Genomic DNA, 21915 nt, shown 5'->3' with positions numbered 1-21915 from the left:
CATTTGGTGAAGAAGATATACAGTTATAGACCTTTGTAGCACAAACAATATAGTAGCTAAATATATAAAGAACTATATATTAGAATATTGGCAACTTGATGAAAATATAATTACAATAAAAACCTTTAATATGTTTCTTTTGAAATTTAAGTAAATTTAAGCACTTCCTGAACTTAACTGATTTAATCCTCACCATAAAAACCCTGTGATGTGGACATGATTTTAATCTCTATTGCAATTGAGGAAAAGTACAAAAGATAAATAAATCAAAAGTTTCTTTTTTTTAGATGTCTAATAAAAATGATAAATCCCCCATAAACCTGATTAAGAACAAAAGAATGGAAGTAAAATATACACGATTAGAGAAGATAAGACCTAACTGAGAGGATATTAAAAGAATAATAAAATATTATGATATGCAATTCTATGGCAACACGTTTGAAAACCTAAAAAATGGATTTTGGGGGACAAAATATATAAGTACCACAAATGAATGAAAAATAAGTGGAAATTTTTAAATGGTTATTTATAATTGAAAAATATTGAAGGACTGGATAGGTTCACAGATGATTTCTATCAAATATTTAAATTATAGATACTCTAGGCATATTAAAGTAATATGGAAACTATCAGAAAATCTATAGATAGAGATATTGAAAAGAAATGTGATAAAATTTAGTGGTCATTTTAGTAATTACACCAAATAAAATCAGAAAGAAAAGAAACTACTAAATTTAATTCTTGACTATGCAAATAAAACAATATATTGTTATAAACAGCAAAGCTTTAAAGTAATTTTATTTAAGGTCAGAGGAAGCCTGCTTTTGTCATTAGTTTTCAGTGTTGGCTGGATGTGTAAAAAAAGCAAGAAGGTAAGGAAAAAAAATTAGTATTGATATTGGAAAAGAAAGAGTTTCATTTCTTTCTGTTGTTGATATGACTGTATCCAACCCAGGAAGTTCTAAATTATAATGAGACTTTGTAAGGAGTCTGGGTATAAGATATATGTAAAGAAATAGTTTTCTCTTTAGCTCTGAAGTATATAGAAGTGGAAAGAGAGAAAAAAAAAAAAACCCATTGATAATAGCACACACACACAACTGGAAATACTTAGAAATGAACAGAGTAGAGTAGGACCTATATAATATATATATATTTGAAGTATATATGAAATTATATATGTATATATATATAATCTTATGAGGGACATAAAATATTCTCAACTAATAAAAGTAGTTGTATGCTGATAGTTGAAATGTGAAGTATTGCAGCCAGTTTAAAAAGAAGCGTCTAGCAGCATCTATTAAAATTATAAGACCTTTGACTCAACAAATACACTACCTCTAAGAAATCTACCTCTAAGAAATAAATTGCCACTACATCAGGATATATGCATGGAAAAGGTTAGCTATGTAATGTTTATAGAAACAAAAAATATGAAAGTAATCTAAATTTTCATTAAGAGAAATTATTGAATATATTGTGTAATATTATATATCCAATGTATTATTTTATAGCCAATAAATCTGTTAAAACTGTTTCAGTTTACTTAGCTTCTACAAGGTATCACTGAATGAGAAAAGAAATATTATATAGACAAATCTATGTATCTTTCCATTCTTTTGTAAAAGTATGTTAAAATGTAAAATAATGTTGAAAATAGCCCTATGTGGTATGTGTGCATGTACTATCTATAGATGTTTATGTACATTTAGTTACATGGGCATGGATAAATTACCTAAGTGGGAGATGTTGGCGGAGGTCAATGTCCAGGACGGGGAGAGACAAGTGATCACTATGGCTGCATAACAACCCCAAAACTTAGTGGCTTAAAGCAGCAATTCTCAACTGGGAGTGATTTTGCCTCCCAAGGGACATTTTTTGATTGTCATGACTTGAGAAAGGATTGCTACTGGCAAGAGGCCAGGGATATTGTTAAGCATCCTTTTGATGCACAGGACAGCTCTCCAAGGCAAAGAATTGTCCCGTCCAACATATCAGTAGGGCAAAGCCGAGAAATCCTGGCTTAAAGAAATGATAATATTTATTTGGCTTATGGATCTGCAATTTGGGTCAGGAAGAGCCGAGTGAGAATAGCTCATTTGTGCTCTACCCAGTGTCTGGCTAGAAGGCCACGCTGAAATCACATGAAGGCTCTCTCGCTTACATGGTTTGGTTTTGATACTGACTGTAGGCTGAGACCCGAGACTGTCAACAGGAACGTGGATCTCATGGACCCTCTCCGTGTGGCCCCGCCTTTCTCATAACAGTGTGGTTAGTTTCCAAGGAGAGAGAGAGAGAGAAACCATATCATCTTGTGATGTTAATTTGGTTGAGGCAGTCACGACGTCCCCTGTAGTTTCAAGACGAAGCAAAATAGACTCCAGACCCCACCTCTTGACAGGAGTGGCAAGGTTCTAAAAGCACATATAGGAAGGGAAAAACGACTCTGTCCATTTTTGAAAGATATAATTTGCCACACAGCAACAATGAAAGATACACATTTTAAAAATTACTTCTGTAAAATTATCTATAAGTGTGTGTGGACATTTTAGCATTCCTGGTAAGGTTAACTATTTTACACTTTGGTAACCATTTGCTGTTTTCTTCTGTGAACAATGTCCATTGCACATTTTTTCTATTGTTAAGTTTAGAGTTTCCTTATTTATTTGTGTATGTTCTTTATTATTAACTATTCTCCACCTCTTTCCAGAAAACACTTAAACTCCTTAAAGGAAGAGAAAAAGTACATGAAGTTGGCATAGAAAAAATAGGAGAGACAGAAGAAGTTAAGTAAATGCAAGGACATCAACCAAGACCAGAATGAGGGTAAAAATTAGTGCCATAAAAACCTTTACCTTCCTATAGGCTCTACACTTACACAGCCAAAGGAAAGAGGGAAACCTGGACCAAATTCTCAATGTTCATGTTTATTTTGACATAAAGAACAGCTTTGGTCAGGGGACTGTTGGGGAAACATGAGAAAATTATACAATATTTAATTAAATACAACAATTTCATTGACATGACAAACTTCACAGTACTCCATACAGACAGTCCCCGACGTACAATGGTTCAACTCCCGTACAGTGGTGCAAAAGTCATATTAACTAGTGGAAACCATACTTCGAATTTTGAATTTCAGTCTTTTCCCAAGCTAGCAATATATGGTACAATACTCTCTTGTGATGTTGGGCAGCAACAGTGAGGGTAAACACAAGGGTAAACAACCATTCTGTACCCATGCAACCATTTTGTTTTTTACTTTCAATACAGTATTCAATAAATTAATTGAGATATTTAATACTTTATTATAAACTAGGCTTTGCGTTAGATGACTTTGCCTAACTGTAGGCTAATGTAAGTGTGCTGAGCCCATTTAAGGTAGGCTAGGCTAAGCTATGATGTTTGGTAGGTTAGAGGTATTAAATGCATTTTCAACTTAATATTTTCAACTTAGGATGGGTTTATCAGGATGTAACACCACTGTAAGTTGAGGAGCATCTTTATACAATAGGAAAATAAACCTTTGAAATAGTGCATGTTTTCCCCCCGTAGGTAATCTTATGTACATATATGTATGTAATGGGATATTATTCAGCCATTAAAAAAAAAGAAGGAAATCTTGCTATTTGCGGCAATGTGAATGGAACTTGAGGGCATTATACTAAATGAAATGTCAGACAGAGAAAGTCAGATACTGTATGATCTCACTTATATGTGGAATCTAAAAACAAACAAAACTAAACTAATAAATACAGAGAAGAGATTGGTAGTTGCCAGAGGTGGAGGCTGAGGAAGTGGGCAAAATGGGTGAAGGTACTCAAAAGATACAAACTTCCAGTTATAAAACAAATAAATCATGGGGATGTAATGTATAGCACGGTGACTGTAATTCATAATACTATATTGCATCTTTGCAAGTTGATAAGAGAGTAGGTCTTGAAAAAATATGCATTTATGCTTAGAAAGTTACAGCTGGAGTCCAGATTACTATTAAGAATATGGTAACTTTTTATGTTACAAATATGTTAGACTGAATAAAGATGCTTAAACAAGTGGCATGATATGGCTAATATAACTGTAATTTAATTTCAAGGTATTATATAAGTTTTTCTCACGATATTTAGAATACCCAAAGAAGGCCATTAGAATAACTTTTTAACAGTTCTAAGCTGTAAAATAAAATCACAATAGCCTAAGACCTCAAATTTAAAATGTGACTGCCTAATAAACATTACAGAATTATTATCATCGCTAATCATTAATAAAAAAAAAACATTGATTAATAACAAGATTGGATGGAAATTTGGAGATTCAGTTTCTGGTTCTAGCTTTGCACTTAACAACAGGTGGTCTTGGGCAACTCCAGAAACCTCCTGGATGTGTCTCTGGAGATGAAAGATTAGATGGGATGATGTCTAAAGCCTCTTTCTATTCTAAATATTATGAATACACAGATTTAAAGCCTTAGGCGTAACACAAGATCAATGGAAAAGGATATTTTGTCTTTGTTTTTAAATGAAAGCTAGTTCTGCCCAAGGGTATAGGGGCCTGAATTGCCCAAGGTGTAACTGGTTGGATAAAGTGCATCCATTTTGCAGAAGCTTGAATTTGGAAGACCATTATTTTATCCAGTAATTGGTTCTTTGGAAACAAACGTCAGTTGACTCATCTAGTTAAAACCCTTCAATAACTTCCCACTGCTTTTAGGATAGAACTTGATGCCTGCATCAAGCTTTGTCTCATCTACCTCTCCCACCCCATTACTCATCAATTTGTTTCTGAATATGTGTCTCAGGGGCTTTGCGCATGCTTTTTACCTTCCTTGTTGTATATTTCCCTCTCCTCTACCTGTTCAACTCCTACTCTTCCTTCGAGTCTTTACTAAAATGTCATTTCCTCAGGAAAATAAACCTTGGTGCCTCAGTCTACTACCAGCTTTCTTGCTCCTGGTAAATGGGTTAGGAAAACAGGTTCAACACTCCTACACCCTATAATTAATCTTTTATTGCATTTATCACAGTTTCAATTTAGGTAAATATGTGGACAATATTTCCCTCCTAGAGTAGAAACATCATTAAGGTAGAGACTATGTCTGTTTTGTTCATGATTTATCCCCATTACATATATAATACAGTATAAAATGGAAGAGGAGCTCACTTACTTTTTGAATGAGTGCCTGTTTGCATTAACTAAATAACCTCTCTGTGTTCTGGTCTTTGATGGAATACCCCCAGGAATGAAGAACCTACTACTGCTTAAAGAAAAAAGAAAATTATTTCCTTTTTGACAACTCTGTTAAAAAATATCTTCAATTATTGAACGTAGATCTGTGTCCCTGTAAGTTTTACCTTGTTTCTGTTTTAGCCTCTGACTATATGTAGAATAAGTCATTCTTGAGGGTCATAAAATATGTAAGACTTTGTCCCTTCCATACATACATTTTTGGCTAGGATATAGTCACATTTCCAAAGCAAAATGAAGAGTAAAACCTGATGTCTGCAGCAAAATGACTACATAAGGAGAGCAAAAGATGAAAGGTCAACATTTGTTTCACAAAGAGCAAAAAGTAAAATACTTATTTAACTTGTGGTTTTTTTAGCCTCAAGAAAGCACAAGATTCAGTAAGCCAGTTTTCACATTCTCCTTCTCTTCTGATTGCCCACTTTTTTGGCCCATTTTCTCCTTATAGGCTTTTTATTTATTTATTAAATTTTACAACTTATGCAATATATCGTCATCTACTTTGTGTATTTTTCAATTTTTCTGGACACCCTAGTGTCTCAAAATCTGAAGTTCCCACAGGCATAATCAAAGCATCAATGTGGGAGGAAAGCTCAACCTGGTAACCTTTAATTTTCCCTTGAACCCTGGTAAGTTCTGACTTAGTGTAACCTGACCCATGAAGGTCCTACACTCCAAATTCTCATTTTTCCCTAAAACTTAAGCCCTTAAGACCTGGGATGGACTCAATATATCCTCTCACTTAATGTGCTCCTTCTATTTATTATGACTAGTTCTCAGAACATAGTGATCCTGAGGTTGAAGGAAAAGATCCTAAAGGAATGGGGATTAGCAGTGATCCTTCCCTACCACCAACATTTTCACACACAGCTGCCTCTTCCCATCTTCCAAAATCCCGTGGTCCCTATGGAAGTTCTACTAAATCACAGCAGAACTCTAAATCTCTATTCCCATACAAGAAAGGACAAGGAGTTCTCAGTCCCTTTAAAGATATGCATGGAAATTAATTACAAAGACAGACTTCTAATCTCAAAATCCTGTTGAATTGTAAATTCTCATTATTGGAAATAATCTTAAGGAGCATATTTTCTTGGTATTACCAGTGTATGGATGAAATATAAAACATCTGAGATTACTGGTTATCTGGCCTTTTTGTGAACTTTTCTAGTGACCAAGAGCTCACTACTCACAGAGTATCAAGTTCTATCTTTATATACTACCGAGTGTTAGAATGTCTTCTTTTTTAAGCTGAAATCTGGCAACTTGTTAATTCTACCTATTGGCACTAGTTCTATTTAATCTCTACAATACTTTGTTTTAATTTAAAGATTATAATAATTTATTTTATTTTCTTCTTTGATATATTTAAAAAAGACCCTAACCTTCTTGTATTTTGTGATATTTTTATCTTAGTGTCAAAGCCTCACTAAGTCTTTGTAATTTTTGGCATTTTGGAGCAATGCAGTAATTAAGTAAAGTGGCTATTTTGTGGTAAAGTATTTTTCTCCTCTCTGTAGATTTGTACAATTTTTAAAACAGTTTCAAGGTTGTGGAAAGAAATAAAGTATTTTTCTGCCCCCACTTCACCCTTCATACTGCAAATTTGCATAAAAGTAGAAACATGTGGAATACTTATTTTAATCAACATACACATAGACATTGTCTATCACTACTGTTCAAGTTGCTTTAATTTTAAATATGATGTTATTCCACAAAAATCTGTCACTAATGATTTTTCCCTTATTTTTTTCAGTTGTATGAATATACTTGTATGTATCTTAATGTAGTTAACATAATGTTGTTTGTCCATGTCTTTAACTCTTTTACAAAATATTTTACAAAAATATTTTCTATGAATACACAGTCTATGCTATGAACATACTGCCATTTATTGAAAGAGTCTCTTATTGGACATTTAGAAAGTTTTTACAGATATCTTTTATACTGATATGATAATCAAAGTTGTACATTATTTTTGTTCAAATTTATTATTTTCATAAATCGATTATTTTGTGCTTGCTCCCTTAAAGGATATGGATATTTTAAAGTTCTTGAAATATATTCACCTGTGGTTGATTTCATATATTTTTTTCTTCTGATTACTTATGTTTTATTACAAAGCCTACAATTTGTGTGTCCGTGTGTGTATAGCAATAACACTTTTTTCTTTCTCTCCTGAGCTAAGAAACCAGCAATAAACATAAAAGGCAGGTACATGGATATAAAAGTTACCTTTATCACTTGAAAAAATAGGCTTGATTATCAAACATGATTTATATTTGTAGTTTTAATAGGCTTCCTAATAGTATTTCTAAATAATATAGATTTACTTGCCCTATCACAGGTGACACTGGCTAGCCACACACAATTCCAATTGGGACAGAGCTCTCCCTACTTCATTTCCTCAGGGGAAGCAGAGATAGTTTGTGTCGTGTAGATGTTGACATGAATGTGGGTAACTCATTTCCTTTCCTTCTTTCAATCTCACCAATCAAATAAATCCTTTCTCATGGGAACAGTTGCCCCTTTATAGAAAAGTGAGGAGTGAAGAATAAGTCTTTGTTTCCCAACACCTTTTCTCTTCACTCTGTAAGTATTTCAAGGCAATGGGCTCATTGATTCCTCCAGATACATGCATATGTATATAAGCAAATATATAAACATGTACATTTATACACATCTAAATAGATACTAAAGAGTGCACAAAGAATAATTGTTAATAATTTTTTTAAAGATAAAAGCTCTTCAATATGCAACTTGTGTTCTTACCAGTTGTGTTCTGGGACAACAAACCATTTTTTAAAGAGCTTAGTCAATTTGCTTGCTTGTCTTTTGGTGCCTTCTCACCTATAAATGAAGCCATGGAAATTTATTGTGTTTAAAATTATTGGCTATGATTTGGTCATGCAGGGCTAATACTGCTGTTCCAGAGGTGGCAGGCAGCAGGAAAGCTTCTGGTTGGATGAAGCAAAAACAGATTATTTACACTGTCTTCATAGTGACTCTCTTTTTATACATTAACAGAGGATTTTGGAGTTTTACTTTATTGCTGGCATGGTACTTTATTCATAGTCTAATGCTTCTGCTCATTCATTCAAGTGTTATTTAGCATTATTAATTTCATAACAATTATAATTCTCTGTATTTTTCTCAGATTGTTTTTGAATGTATAAATGCTTCCCTTAGCTAGAGGTTTTTATTATGCTTTCATTTTGTAAAAAAAAATGTGGAAAACAGTTTGACTAGAGACACCCAAATTTGATTATTACAAATTTCAAGTAAGTTTCTTTGATTTGATTGTAAATAAGGTGATTTTGCCACAAATTATTGGATCAATAAGAATTCCGCTAACATTTTATGGATTTTTATGGATTACAAAGATATGGAATTATAACTTCACTTTAACATTTTGTATCTAAATATATTTCTTTATCTTCTTTTAATGAAAGATGTCACATTGTTTCAGATTCTCTAATTCCAGGGTTAGAAAGAATGAGGTCCTGGTGGTCCTGTTTTGCTAACACCATGAACTAAACTTTTTGAATAAACCAGCCACTGATGTACCTATTTGTATTATCTTCGGGATAAAATTAGATGTCATGGTCTGTGCCAATGCACCTTTTAGGTCTTTAGTGCCAGTCAGCAATCCATCTACTAACCCCGAGATCAAAAATCCTTAAGAGAGATTACAGGAGCAATGAAGGTACTGAAACCTAGTTTATGAAAGTATTATTGCTCCTGAAGCAGAAATTCATTTTATTTCAAATTAGAGTTGGACTAGCATAACTCTGATGTATAGTAATCATAATAACTCACGATTTCCATTATTTTCTAATGTGGTTAAAGTAATGAGGAGTAGAGTTGTGTTTGTTTTATGTTGTTTGGGATTCCACATCTCTAGTCTTTCTGTTAATTCAAATAACTTTCACTACTTATGTATTTACAGTGCTATTGAGATTATTTTATTCCAATTTGGCCAGAGAGGAGAGTGGGGCTTCCCAACCAGTGCACCAAAGTGCAATGAGTTAAAGCTCTGGGAGATAGTGTTGTCCCCTGTCCTCATGGTGGCCTGATAGGGCCTGGGAGAAATGGGATATTTGCCCAAAAATGTAATTTTCTTAAGTGCCATATTATGAGAAAAGCCAGAAAAAGCAATTTCACAGAGTACAAAAGAGGTTTCCTGCACTTTACACAATGAATACAGATTTGCATCCACTTGCTAGGTATCCTTCAATATGAAGTACACAGTTGATATTTGAAAGATTTGTGAATATCATTATAGTATATGATGGTTCTTAATATAATACAATCCAGTACAACTGAAAAATTAAGCAATCACTCAATGAGTCAATAAGTACAGGTCTAAAGCTGGTTATAAAGCTATTGAAATAAATTCTGGTTAAAACATCCAATAAAATAGTATCATAAATCTCCACCCGCTGCCCCCTCATTCTCCATAGCACTTATCTGAGTCAGGCCTGAATCGAACATTTCACTCTATAATTTGTCCCTGGCTCTTCTTTTCTCTGGCTAATAAGCTGATATTAACAGTAGACTTTCTTTTGTATACCTTTTGTTCATGTAGAAATAGTTTTTACTAGGGCATAAGTTATTGCATATGTGTTATTAGAAGCTATGGGTAGGTGGTGAAGAGTAGGCAAGACTCTGTCCATACCAGCGTGATTGATTTCTGCACATCACTCTGGAGGAGTGATATTCAAAACTAAACATGTCATGGTTCTCCAGATATGCTGAAATAAAACATGCAAATGTGAAATCTCCCACTGTAAATCATTTACTGAATTGAATTTTCTCTAAGGGTTTCACTTTTCTTTACCTATATGTGAAAGCAGGCCTAGTATCTTTTTATTCCCTGGAGACTTAGCTGTAGAAGTTATAGGGAAAGGTTATGTTTGTAAAGAGAATTTCTTAATTGTTCTTTTATTATATATGCTACTGAATTCACTAATGAGGTAATCAAATAAAGTGTCCTCCAGGGGCGAAATAAAAGAACATTCCATATGCCAATCTATTTATCTCCTTGGCCCACCTCTGACCACACTCTCCCCTTTTCTGTCTGCAGACTTGGTTTGTGTACAGGTCAAATTACCTCCTATTTTGTTATATCTTTGGCCTGGCAGGAGGCAGTGCCCTGAGTCAACAATTGGGCTGTTATTAGCCACCTTCCTTTAAACACCATCCCTTCAGCCACAATACAAAAAAGTAGTTTTGAACCAATCTCATTTTTCATAGAAGAAAAAACATCTACATGGATTACAATCACTAAGGAAGGTGCACCTTATGCTTTGATACTTATGAATAAAAAATGGCCAAAGGAATTCACATTATTGCTTAATTGATTCATTTCTCAAAAAATAATCATCAAATAAACCATAAGGCTTATACCTAAGCATTGGACCTTAAATAAAAATATGAGCTTAAATCACACCTTAAGAGTTTAGAAATTTTTTCCATTAGTTTATGATTGCAGGAAAGCTTTATCTTCTGACTTATGTTAAATTGTCAATAGCTCTTTACTGCTTAAAGATTCTCTGCCACCATATACACTTCCAGTCTTACTAAGCTAAAGTAGTTAATGATTTATGAAACATTTATGTGCTGAAAATCCATCAAAAAGTTTTAAAATATATTTCTACCCCTCAAAAAAACCCCTGGAATTTTGCAAATGTAGTTTGTATTTTTAGTTATTTTTAATAGGCAAGGCACTGCAGCATATATGTTCAAAGAAAGAGTCTTCTACACCTAACAGTAATAATAGCTACTAGTCATGATTTAGGCAGTGAATTAAGAATGTTCAAGCATTAGTGGTCAGTTTTTTAACAAACCTCTCAAGTGGGTACTTCTTTCTTAATTTACCAGAGGAGCTAACTGAGGATTTGGAGACCATAATATAGCCTCAGGTGACTTAGTCTCAGAGGGTAGAGCAGGAATTTGAACCCAGGTATATTTGTATCTAAAGCCTATGCCCTTTATGTCATATCATGCTTGCTCAATTGCCTGTTTTGTGTCATTTTTGGAGTCAAGAAATTGTATCTCCCAGAGGCTTACATGTCTCAGTTATGACAGTTTTCAAAAACAAAACAACCTCCCTCCTCCTTTTTCTTGTCCCAGGTGCTCATTGCAAAACTAATCAGGATTTTCTTTGCCCTGAACAAGATCATTGATTCTTACCACCTAAATCAGTTTTGAACTGTTGCCAGGGCATCTTTGCCCTTTGTGCAGCGAGAGCAGAGAGGGGACCACTGTTTCATGTCACTGAATGAAATGAGTCCTGTTAAGTGACTCAGGCAATAACTTCCAGGGAGTGATCTTCAAATCTGGTACTAGTCACTTAAAAATGTGTGAATAAGCAGTATTAGAACAGGATAAAAGGACTCTACTGAGTCTGTCACCTTCCTCCTCTTCCTCTTCCATCTCTTTCTTAATTTTGGACACAAAGCTTAATGAGCATCTGCTATATGTTAGTCACTGATAAATGTTATGGATGGTAAATACAAGGATGAATGAATAAAGGTTAAAACTGGTTTAGAGAAAGGACTATGCAGACCAGAATCAGAACTTTTCTCAATTCCTTCATTTTGTCGGTATTAGTTTGCTAGGGCTTCCATAACAAGAACCACAGACTGGATGTCTTAAACCACAGAAATTTATTTTCTCACAATTCTAAAGGCTGGAAGTCCAAGGTCAGGGTGTCAGCAGGGTGACTGGTTTCTCCTGGGACCTCTCTCCTTGACTTGCAGATGCCTGCCTTCTCCCTGTGTCCTCACATGGCCATTTCTCTGTGCATGCCATCCTTGGTGTCTGTTCCTCTTCTTGTAAGGACACTCATTTTATTAGCTTAGAGCACCACCCTTATGACCTCTTAAACTTCACGACCTCTTTAGAGGCCCTATCTTCAAATACAGTCACACTGAGGGTTAGAGATTCAACATATATAAAATTGGGGGAAACACAGTTCAATCCATGAAAATGCCCATTACATAAGTATAATGTGCAGTGAAAAGACGTCAAAGAGAGTCAGAAACTATAATTATGGTAGTTAGCATGGATGCTGGAGCCAGAGGTTCAGATTCCCAGTCTGCCACATCCTAATTGTGTGAACATTGGTCAAATTTAACTTCGGTGCTTCATTCACTATCTTTTGAAGCAGAGACAGTAAAAGTACCAACCTCCTGGGTTACTGCAGCTGAAAATAAGAGTTGGCTGTTAGTGGTAGATGAATAGTTTTAAGGATGATATTACTCGTTTTCCTCCTCTGGATATAACATCATAGGAATGGTGAGAATAAAATGCAAGAGGAAAAATGGCAGAAATAAAACACTTTGAGAAGTATTAACACACTGAATTTCCTTAATTATATTAATTCATTCTATATAATAGTAGTTGTGAAGAAAAGACCAACACAGAGACAGACGCTTGAGATTCCTACATTTGTAGCTTAATTCATTCTTCATTGAGAACCCATTACATGTTAGAAATTGTTCCGGGCACTTTGGAGACAGCAGTGAACCAAACGGACAGAAACCGCTATTCTCCTGAAGCTTACATTGTAGAATGGATATAGATCGCCTCCACATTTCACACCCACTTCAGAAGCTGGGGAAAATGAGACATTATATAGAAGGAAAATGCCTATCAATCGGCAACGCCATACAGCAAGCTGATATTTATCAAGTGGCCAGAGAATACCCATGAGCAGTATTAACCTTGGGGTTGGAAGGGTTCCCCAAGCGCCGCTCTGACCCCCGAGATGCTGGTTTGGGTTTTTCCTGACCCTGCGCCCTGGCTCCCGGGCCAACCGGTGTGCCCCGCCCTGCCCGGCGGCTGCGTGCCTCGCGCGGGCAGGAGCCGGGATCGCCCTACCGGTCAGGGCGGCGCGGTTACGGCGGGTCCTGACGCCGGGGCCCGGGGGACGCGCGGCGAGCCGGCACCGGCGCGGGTTTTGAAGCCGCGCTGCGCACCCGGAGGCGGGGCGCCGTGGGCCTGCCCGGGACCCCGGCCCGCTGGTCCCAGGTCTTGGGAGGCGGTCGCCGATAGTGGCAGGGACTTTGGCTTTGGCCAGATGTCTCCTAACCCACGTCACCAGCTTGTAAGCTTCGCACCAAATCAGAGGGCGGCGCTTGCCGGGAGCCCCGGGCGTCACCCGGAGCTCCCTTAGATTAGAACTCGCCTCTCCTAGCTCCTCCCCTCAGTCCCATTTAAAGCTCCCACCGGCTTTCCCGAAAAAATTAAGAGTGGGCTCAGTTTCTGCAGCGCCTTCTTCCAGGGCAAGATGGTAAGTGAGGAGCCGGCGTTAGCTAGTCCGCTGGCGAAACCGGGGGTCTCTGAGGTCTAGTAAGCTTTGCCTTTAAAATTTCTTCCACCTTGGAAACAAGATTTCTCTACCTGCCAATTAAAACAGGTCTTCCTTCCTGCTCCATGTCTCTTTTCTTCTCCCTTGTCTCCTCCTGGCTTTCTCTCTGTCTCTCTTTCTCTGTCTCTCATCCTTTTGTCCTCTCTGTTATTTCTACTCTCTGTACTTTCTCCCAACTTTCCCTTTACACCTGTACTCACTTTTCATTCCCCCTCTTTCTCTAGATTATGCACATATTTGCAAACACTTGAACTTGAGGCTAGGGGTATTTGAGGTTTGTTTTCTTCTCAGATGTCAATTGCATAATAGCTCAGCTTTGATTCCAATAATAACCTCAGGGAAAGAACCTACAAACATGCTTTTAGAATAAAAGAAAATAGCACTTGATAAACTTTTGGCTGAATTTCTTTGGTCTGCACTGCCCACGCTGGACTTGCTTCAAGACTGGACTTTTTCAAAACTTAACTTATTGGGAACGTTAACAAAGTGTGACTTAATTGACTTAACTTTCTTTTTTCCTCTTTTTATTTGTTTTCCCTCTGTTTATGTTATGCCTGAGAAAGTTCACAAGTCAACAGAAGACTTGTCGTGGTCAAAAAGAGTTTGTCCAAAGCTGGGCTCTGCTGAAATGAATGGCTTTTACCTGATTAAACATTGACAAATAATTAGGAATGGGCTGTTGTACAAATTAACCCAGGGAGTCTGCATACCTGCCCCTAACTGGACATTTGGAAAGACTGTGTGTTTGAGGTTTGAGGAGGCTGGAGCAGGAGGGGTTCACTGGCTCAGAACACAGTAGAGGATACATGCCAGGCAGTTAGTCGTGGCAAGATAACTTTGGAAAGGCATTGAGATGTAGTGATGGAGAGACCTAGATAGAGCTTGCTGTCTCTGCTAACTAACCTGTTTCAGTAGTATCCAGTAGCATTTAAAACCAGAGGAAGAGAGGTAGGAGGAAGGGAGGAATGGAGCAAATTTATAATTCAGAAACTAAAAACGAAAATAAGGAGGTTAGATTATATGATGTGTTCTGTCAATTTCAGCCTTAGGATTCTAAGTTCTTTGTCATTTAAGGTTGTTAGAAATATAATTAAGATATTTGATAGAAAGAGTCAAGTAGTTCTTACTGTTTCACTCATTAAGTAGAATTCCTTTTACTTAGATCTTGGGTAGCCTGTTAGATGCCTCAGACCTGGCAACAGAGACTACTCCTAGATATTTACAAGTTTGGTCCATCTAATACTAGCCTGTTCTTCGCTGAGAGGACCTAAGGAAAGTACTGGGTAAACCAAGAAGCTGATTCCTTTTTAGTAATTATATTTGGACCACTCAAAATCAATCTGGGATCTATATTTAACACCTTTACTGTTTTTTATTCACTGCGTATATTTTCTGTTTCTTTTTCCCACTCTTTTCTCCCTCCAAATTCTCATCACCCCATCTCTTGGGACCTCCCACATACTGAATTTTACAGAACACCGTTCTGCCTTGCCAAGACCAGTACTTTGTAGGAGGCCAGAGCTATAATTGCCCGTATTCCGGTACAACGTCAGAATCTAGTGTTGATGTTTCCACGGAGACTTGGGTCTCTTTCTGGGCTGCTGGTCTCCTGGACAACAGAGAGCCCCAACAAGAACCACAGGCACAGGGTAAGTTCTGCTCTTCTGCTTTCCTGGTAGATCTGAAGCCCTTTTCCTGTACTCATAGTTGCAAGGCATTATGGGCTGGAACTCTGTAAAAGAAGGGATGATATGTAAAGTTTAAGAAAGCCCAAAGACTCCAGTATTTTGCAACCTAATAACTTGCTTTTTGTGTGCTTGCCAAATAGTGAAAATGGGCTTCTTCCCGTTGCTCACTGGACAATATGTATTTCTCCCTATACTTTACAGTTCTTGGAGATTTCCAAGTCACTGAGAAAGTTTGGGTCTGGGTCAATGTTATATAAACAATACTATTGGGATGCTTTTGGAATTAAAATACCAGTTAGAGCTTTTTTTTTTTTTTTTTTTTTTTTTTTGGTATTCAGGAAAATTTCCCTGGGTATGAGAGAGAAGCAAGGAGAAGTACTAACTTAATCTTTTATTTCATAAAGGAAATTCTATGAATAGTGTCTTATAAGTGGAAAGAAAATGATTCCTTTTTGCCTAAAGAAGACTTCAACTTTGGAGGGAAGTATAACTTTGATGGAAAATTACACATTAATTTTGCCCTGGGGCTTAGTAAACAGTGTTTATAACTATTAAAGGAATTTCTGATTAACACTCAAGTTTCTGGAAGAACTCTAAGGCATTTCAGTATTCAATATCTGGACTGTTGGTTCTACCACAGGAATTTGTTGAATTTGAGAAAAGACACAAACAAAAAGCCCCCAAATATTGAAACACACTTATATGTAAGGAAGGAAGGAAGTTATTCAATTTTAGCTTTCTACCACAAGAAACAGAGAAAACAGAATGCCCAAGAATGTGAAACCAAAGAGTGTATAAAATTTTATTCCTGTCTCCTTGCCCATCATTCCACTTTAATCAGAAATATTTCAGTAATATTTTAGTTGAAGTAGAGGAGAGCAAGAGTCAGAACTGTACTAGATGAGGAGAAGAAACTAAAAGTAAATGAAATTAGCATGCCCAAGCATAGTTCTTATTGGTAGGCATAGTTCTTATTGGTAGGCATAGTTTGCTGTCAAATATGAAAAAACCAACAAAAAACTCTTTGAAAAAGCATAAAACACTTTATAGATGATGACATTTGAAATACATGAGTTTGGGTACAGTTTTGAGATTTTCATTGAGTTCTTCAGAGAAGCAAGTTCAAATTATTTTGAAGTAGAAAGCACTATTCCATAGAATTCTGAATAAATACTCTCCCTCAGGCTTAACTGACAGGCAGATAGGCAGAGATTTTCATCTGGGGAAAAATGGTAGCATCAAAAATAGGATTTGATTCTGGAGCCAAACACTATATTATTAAGCACTACAGCTTAGAAAATAAGATAAAAACTTGGAAAACATAGTGGAATTGCAATGTAGGCCTAGTTGAGGGTGGGACCAATAAACATTTGCATGAATTAACAATGCAGATAGGACAGTCTTTATAAATTTAGCCAGCAGGAATATATATATCAGGAAGGAACTTGACCTCTTGACTCCTAAAAATTCACCTCTGTAGCCACCTTGGCATATTGTCTATAAATATTTGTCTTTCATAGCATGCTTGCCCCTTCTGAAAACTTTAAATGTTATTTTCCCATGTGGAGGCAATGGCTAATTTTAGAAAGGTAGTTGAACCTATTTTCTTTCCGAAATCCTCCAGTGAGTTCTTTATTACACAAAAACTGCATGTGTGTTTTCTCAGTTACCCATTTGATGTTTTCACATAGAATCATCCAGTGACTCGAATTTCCCTGTTCTTAATTCGTGTTCATGGGAAGAGGCTCAGCTTTCCTCTCAGCTCTACAGAAACAAGCAGGTATGTGTAGATGATCAGAACATGAGACCGGCCATGTTCCATGCAGTTCATTCTCAACATCGTACCTTAATGTCACATGGCTTCTTTTCCCTTGTTCAATTCATTGACTTTCAGTTTAGAACCAAAATGCATATTTGTCCACAGAAAAGTCAAAATTAGGTGATCACTGTGACAGAAAATAACAACAACAAAACCAACAACAACCAAAACCCTCTAGGAAGACCTTCAATCAAGCCCTGACCTTACACATTTTAGCTGTATGACCTCTCAAATCCTCCTTTCTCTTATCTATGAAATGGAGATATTTGTGCTGCCTACCTCAGAGGGCTGGTGGAAAGATCAAATGATAGAATGAGTGTGATAGTATTTTTTTTAAAGGAATTCCTTTATTTTTATTATTTATTTATTTATTCATTTATTTTTGACTGTGTTGGGTCTTCGTTTCTATGCGAGGGCTTTTTCTAGTTGTGGTAAGCGGGGGCCACTCTTCATCGCGGTGCGTGGGCCTCTCATTATCGCGGCCTCTCTTGTTGCGGAGCACAGGTTCCAGACGCGCAGGCTCAGTAGTTGTGGCTCACGGGCCCAGTTGCTCTGCGGCATGTGGGATCTTCCCAGACCAGGGCTCGAACCCGTGTCCCCTGCATTCGCAGGCAGACTCTCAACCACTGCACCACCAGGGAAGCCCCGTGATAATATTTTTAAACCATAAACAGCTCATCACTTGGACAAGGGATGATGATTAAAAAAGTTCTTGCAAAGATTGCTTCATTTTTCCTATTTTGTTTGTTGTTATTTATGAGAGAGTAATTTAATCTAGTGGACGTACAAACTGACCTGAGGCTGAGGGAAGCCAACCCACGTCTTTTTTTCTTTCTTCTTTTTGTAACATGCAGGGAAGAAGTTCAGCAAAACCTTTCTAAACACCGTTTTCTATATTTAAACAGTTGCACGCAGCTCATTTTCCTACATACCTTCCCGATCCCCTTGTGGTTACAATTTTTAAAGTCATATAATCTCTTCAAACAGTTTGCAATGAATAAAAAATTCAGAGCACAAACTGAACAATCAAGTGGTAAGTGGGTGTAGATTGAACTTAGGCCTTTGAGGACGAGGGCTCCCTGAGATTGAGTTCATAAAACAAACAGAATTATAATCAAGTTTAAGTAGGTTAAGGATCAGTGGCATTATTATAAGGTTACAAAGTCAATATAGTGGAGCAGCCTTCACCATTGTCTGCTTTTTGCAGCTCCAAGATACTCTGGTGCAGAAGGAAGAAGAACTTGCTAGGTTACATGAAGAGAATAATCATCTCAGACAATACCTGAATTCTGCTTTAGTTAAATGTCTTGAGGAAAAAGCCAAGGTATGTGATGACCCCCTTTATAAGGACAGAGCAGTGATTTGAGAAAGAAGACCATTTGGGTAAAACTCCTTGATTCAGTGTAAGAGGTGTATTAAGCAATGTGCCTTGAAATGCGTCAATAGGATGGGCAAATTTTTCTGAAGGAAATATAGCACTTTCACAACAATGTTTATGTATCATTTCCCTGAAGTATCTAGATTGCAGATTTTAGCATATATTACAAAAGGAGCTGCCTGAGAATCAAAAACCAGTCAAGGGGATTGCTGAGACAACAGAGGCTAATCGAAAGATAGAGTTGAATGGGACATTGGAGCGGGAATTAGATCCGAGAGACATGGGTTTCTTTTAATTATCTGTTTAACTTTAGGTCAGTCACTCTCCCACTTGGGGCCTCATTTACTTCATTTGTAAGTGTATGGGCTAAAAGATCTTTTAAGAATCTTTCCAGCTCTAAAATGTTATAAATATGGCTGGAGCCCAGATCTCTTGACTGGCAATTAGACATAGCCAACTACATTATCTTTTCATGAACATTTCATTCTTACCCTTTTAAAATGAACTGTTTCTAACTCAAGGATAGTTTACCCATAGTCCCTTTTTGCTGTTCTTCCTTTTTTGGGGTTTTGTATTTTTTGTTACCTATCTGCCATTCTGTTACCATTATTGTTTTATCATCAATCTTTACCTTACTTCTAGACAAGCTACGTTATTTATCTAAATCGATCATATTTCTTACAACTCTTACCCAGATATAGCAGCTCAGAGAAGAAAAACCACTATATTTAGTTCCTTTAGAATTCAGTTAGCTTTGTTAAAAAAGGGAGCACAGCTCACAGTTATTAGCCTGGGGTCCTATCTCCAGCCACCATTCTGTGAAAAAGGACAGTTATTAAATTAGTAAGTGATATTAATTAAGCAATTTTTCTCTCTTGTTCTCAATTTTGCAAGATTTAGAATTATATGATACATACCACATGGGAGTGCTGTGAAAGTTAGGAAAATTAGAGGAAGAGTGTTATGTAGAATTGTAATCAGTGGTTCTGTCTAGATTCATGTGGCTTAGGCTTAAATCTAGGCTGCATGATCCTTAGCAAGCCACTAATGTCCCTGTGCCTCAGTTTTCTCATTAAAGGAGGGTTTAATAGTATCTACATAAAATGAGATCATGCATATAACCAGTCCTCAATACCGGATAGTTGCTATTATTGCCATAATAATAATAATAATCATTACTTCCCGGAACTGAAGTTGTAAAGACATCATTTACATCATTTCAACTTTTAAATGACTAGTAAAATTATATGAATTGGAATTTCTAGGTGGTAACGTGTCATCATAGATTTTGATTTAAAAGCAGAAGGTAATACAATCAGTTTTGCTTTTGCATGTGAAAATGTAAATTTAATCAAGTTTTCTAAGGAATTAAGGTGACCAGTAAACATTTGACAGCTGTAAAAAAAATGATGTTGATTATCTGACTGTGTATTTTCAAATATTACTTCCCCAGAAATTGCTGTCATCAGATGGATTCTCCAAAGCATGTGGAAAATTCAGAAAGGGGAAGAGGAAACCCAAAGAGCAAAGATATTTTCCTCCTGAGATTCCCCATCATAAAAATGCCAAAAGAAACCTCTCTAGTGAATTTGCTAACTGTGAACAACCTGGGCCCCCTGTGGATCCCTGGGTTCTTCGAACACTGGGGTTGAAAGACCTCAACACCATTGATGACACCTCATCAGCTAACTACAGTGCCCTCTCGTCTCATCCCAGACGGACCACAAGCACATTGCCCCAGTTTCTGGATGATGCAGTTGATTATCTCAGTGCCTCCGGGGAAGATCTGCCAATTGACTATGGCGGTGACAGAACAACCCCCTCACACAGCACTGCCAGCCACAGGGAAGATTTTCACTTCCTTTCTCAACTTTCAAATCCCCCAGGAGGACTACAAACTCTTCCTTACTATGCTTCTGATGTGTCACCCAATAAGACAGAGATGGCCTTTTCCACATCCCTGAGCCCTCACTGTAATGTGAAAACTCACTCCTTCCACCAGGGACAAGCCTTTGTTCGTCGAGATGAAGAGGGTGGCTGGAAGTTTACCTGGGTCCCTAAGCAGTCTTAGTGATCCCCTCCTCTATCACAAAAGACTGCCATGAACTTTGTTTACAAGACCTGTCTTGCACTTGAACCTGACTATGTGGAAAATGCAAGCTATTGCCCAGACTGTCTCCTGCCACTTTAAATGTCACTCTCAATTACCCACTTAAATCTGCAGGGAATGGCTTCCAGGAATCTATAATGAAACATGCCTGCTCTTCTTTCACCTAAATTTGACTTGTTTACACACCCACACCTGCTGTTGACTTCCTTCCTTGGCCCTATACTTGAAAAGGTATTTTCCAATTGCCTGAATATTCCTTTGAGACCTACATGTGCCGTTCCAATTATAACAAGTCTAAAAGCTTTTCTTCGCTCATCAGACAGTTTAAATGTTCACAGCCTTCACCTTTCTACTTTTATTTCTCTCCTGTTCCTCTTCATTTCTAAAAACTGCCTTTGAAATGAGCATTATAATTGCTCCACATACCTGTTATTGGGTGTTCAAATAACTGGGGGTGGGGTAGAAACAAGAATCTTTGCCCATTGCCATTCCTAAAGACATAATGTAGGTGTGAGTAATGTTATGTGTAGTGCAGTTCATTAACTTGAGTGTCCCATGATGGAGCTGACAAAAAAAATCTCTTCAATACCTGGAAATCTACTGATAAGCAACAACACTGATAAATTAAAAGATAAAAGAGAATGAAAATTACTTCAAAATGCCTGCATGGTGTATCAGCTTCTATGGGCACCTGGCATTGTGTTTGCAACCAACATCACTCAAACAAGAAGATTTTTGAGGAACTCGTGGTAACAGAATAAGTCACTATCCTAAACTAATTAGATGCTGATACACTTCTATTCCTGAAAGTATGGTCTAGCCTAGCTCTGACACTGTCTTACTTATCCATTCAGTCATTCATGTGTTCATTTGTTCATTCATCAACACACCCAGAATATTTGTAGAACACCAACTGTGTACCAGGCATTGTGCTATGGGGTGATGATAAAATGTGAACAAGTTAGATGCTGTAGCCACCCTCATGAGACTTAGACCCACTCATCTGCTGTGACCTTGAGAAAGCTACTTCCTTGGTATGAAAATTCAGTTTTACCAGCTGTAGAATACAGAAGTCAAAGTAGATAATCACTGACATTTTATAAATTGAGCCTGGGTCCCATCGGCTTTACTCCAACACTGCCATCCCAGGGCACTGTTCTCTGCTTTTGATTGGCATTGCAGATATGTTGGGTGAACTTTTTTGTATACAATTTTTTAAAAATGTGAGCCATTTGTAGTTAACACTAGAAATCATTGCTCTGATCACAGTATTCTTTTTCTGGTATTAGCCCATTTTTG

General features: G+C 36.9%; 1 protein-coding gene across 1 annotated transcript; it reads left to right on the top strand.

Annotated features, from left to right (window-relative positions):
• The first annotated feature begins 1150 nt into the window (after positions 1-1150).
• Positions 1151-21580, top strand: GMNC (geminin coiled-coil domain containing). Its single transcript, XM_082460937.1, has 5 exons — positions 1151-13543; positions 15096-15270; positions 17001-17089; positions 18336-18452; positions 19960-21580. The coding sequence occupies exons 1-5, from the start codon at positions 13541-13543 to the stop codon at positions 20575-20577; spliced, it is 1002 nt and encodes a 333-aa protein (XP_082317063.1). The 5' UTR covers positions 1151-13540; the 3' UTR covers positions 20578-21580.
• Positions 21581-21915: the final 335 nt, after the last annotated feature.

This window comes from Balaenoptera physalus (assembly GCF_965194825.1).
Source record: "Balaenoptera physalus genome assembly, chromosome: 4".
NCBI lineage: Eukaryota > Metazoa > Chordata > Mammalia > Artiodactyla > Balaenopteridae > Balaenoptera > Balaenoptera physalus.
Note: the sequence above shows the minus strand (reverse complement) of the source record. Positions and strands in the feature narration are given on the sequence as shown.

Excerpts from the sequence above, each read along its gene's own strand:
- GMNC (XM_082460937.1), top strand. Across the intron at positions 15,271-17,000 it reads ACAAGAACCACAGGCACAGG|AATCATCCAGTGACTCGAAT; the intron begins GTAAGTTCTGCT and ends GTTTTCACATAG. Across the intron at positions 18,453-19,959 it reads GTCTTGAGGAAAAAGCCAAG|AAATTGCTGTCATCAGATGG; the intron begins GTATGTGATGAC and ends TTACTTCCCCAG.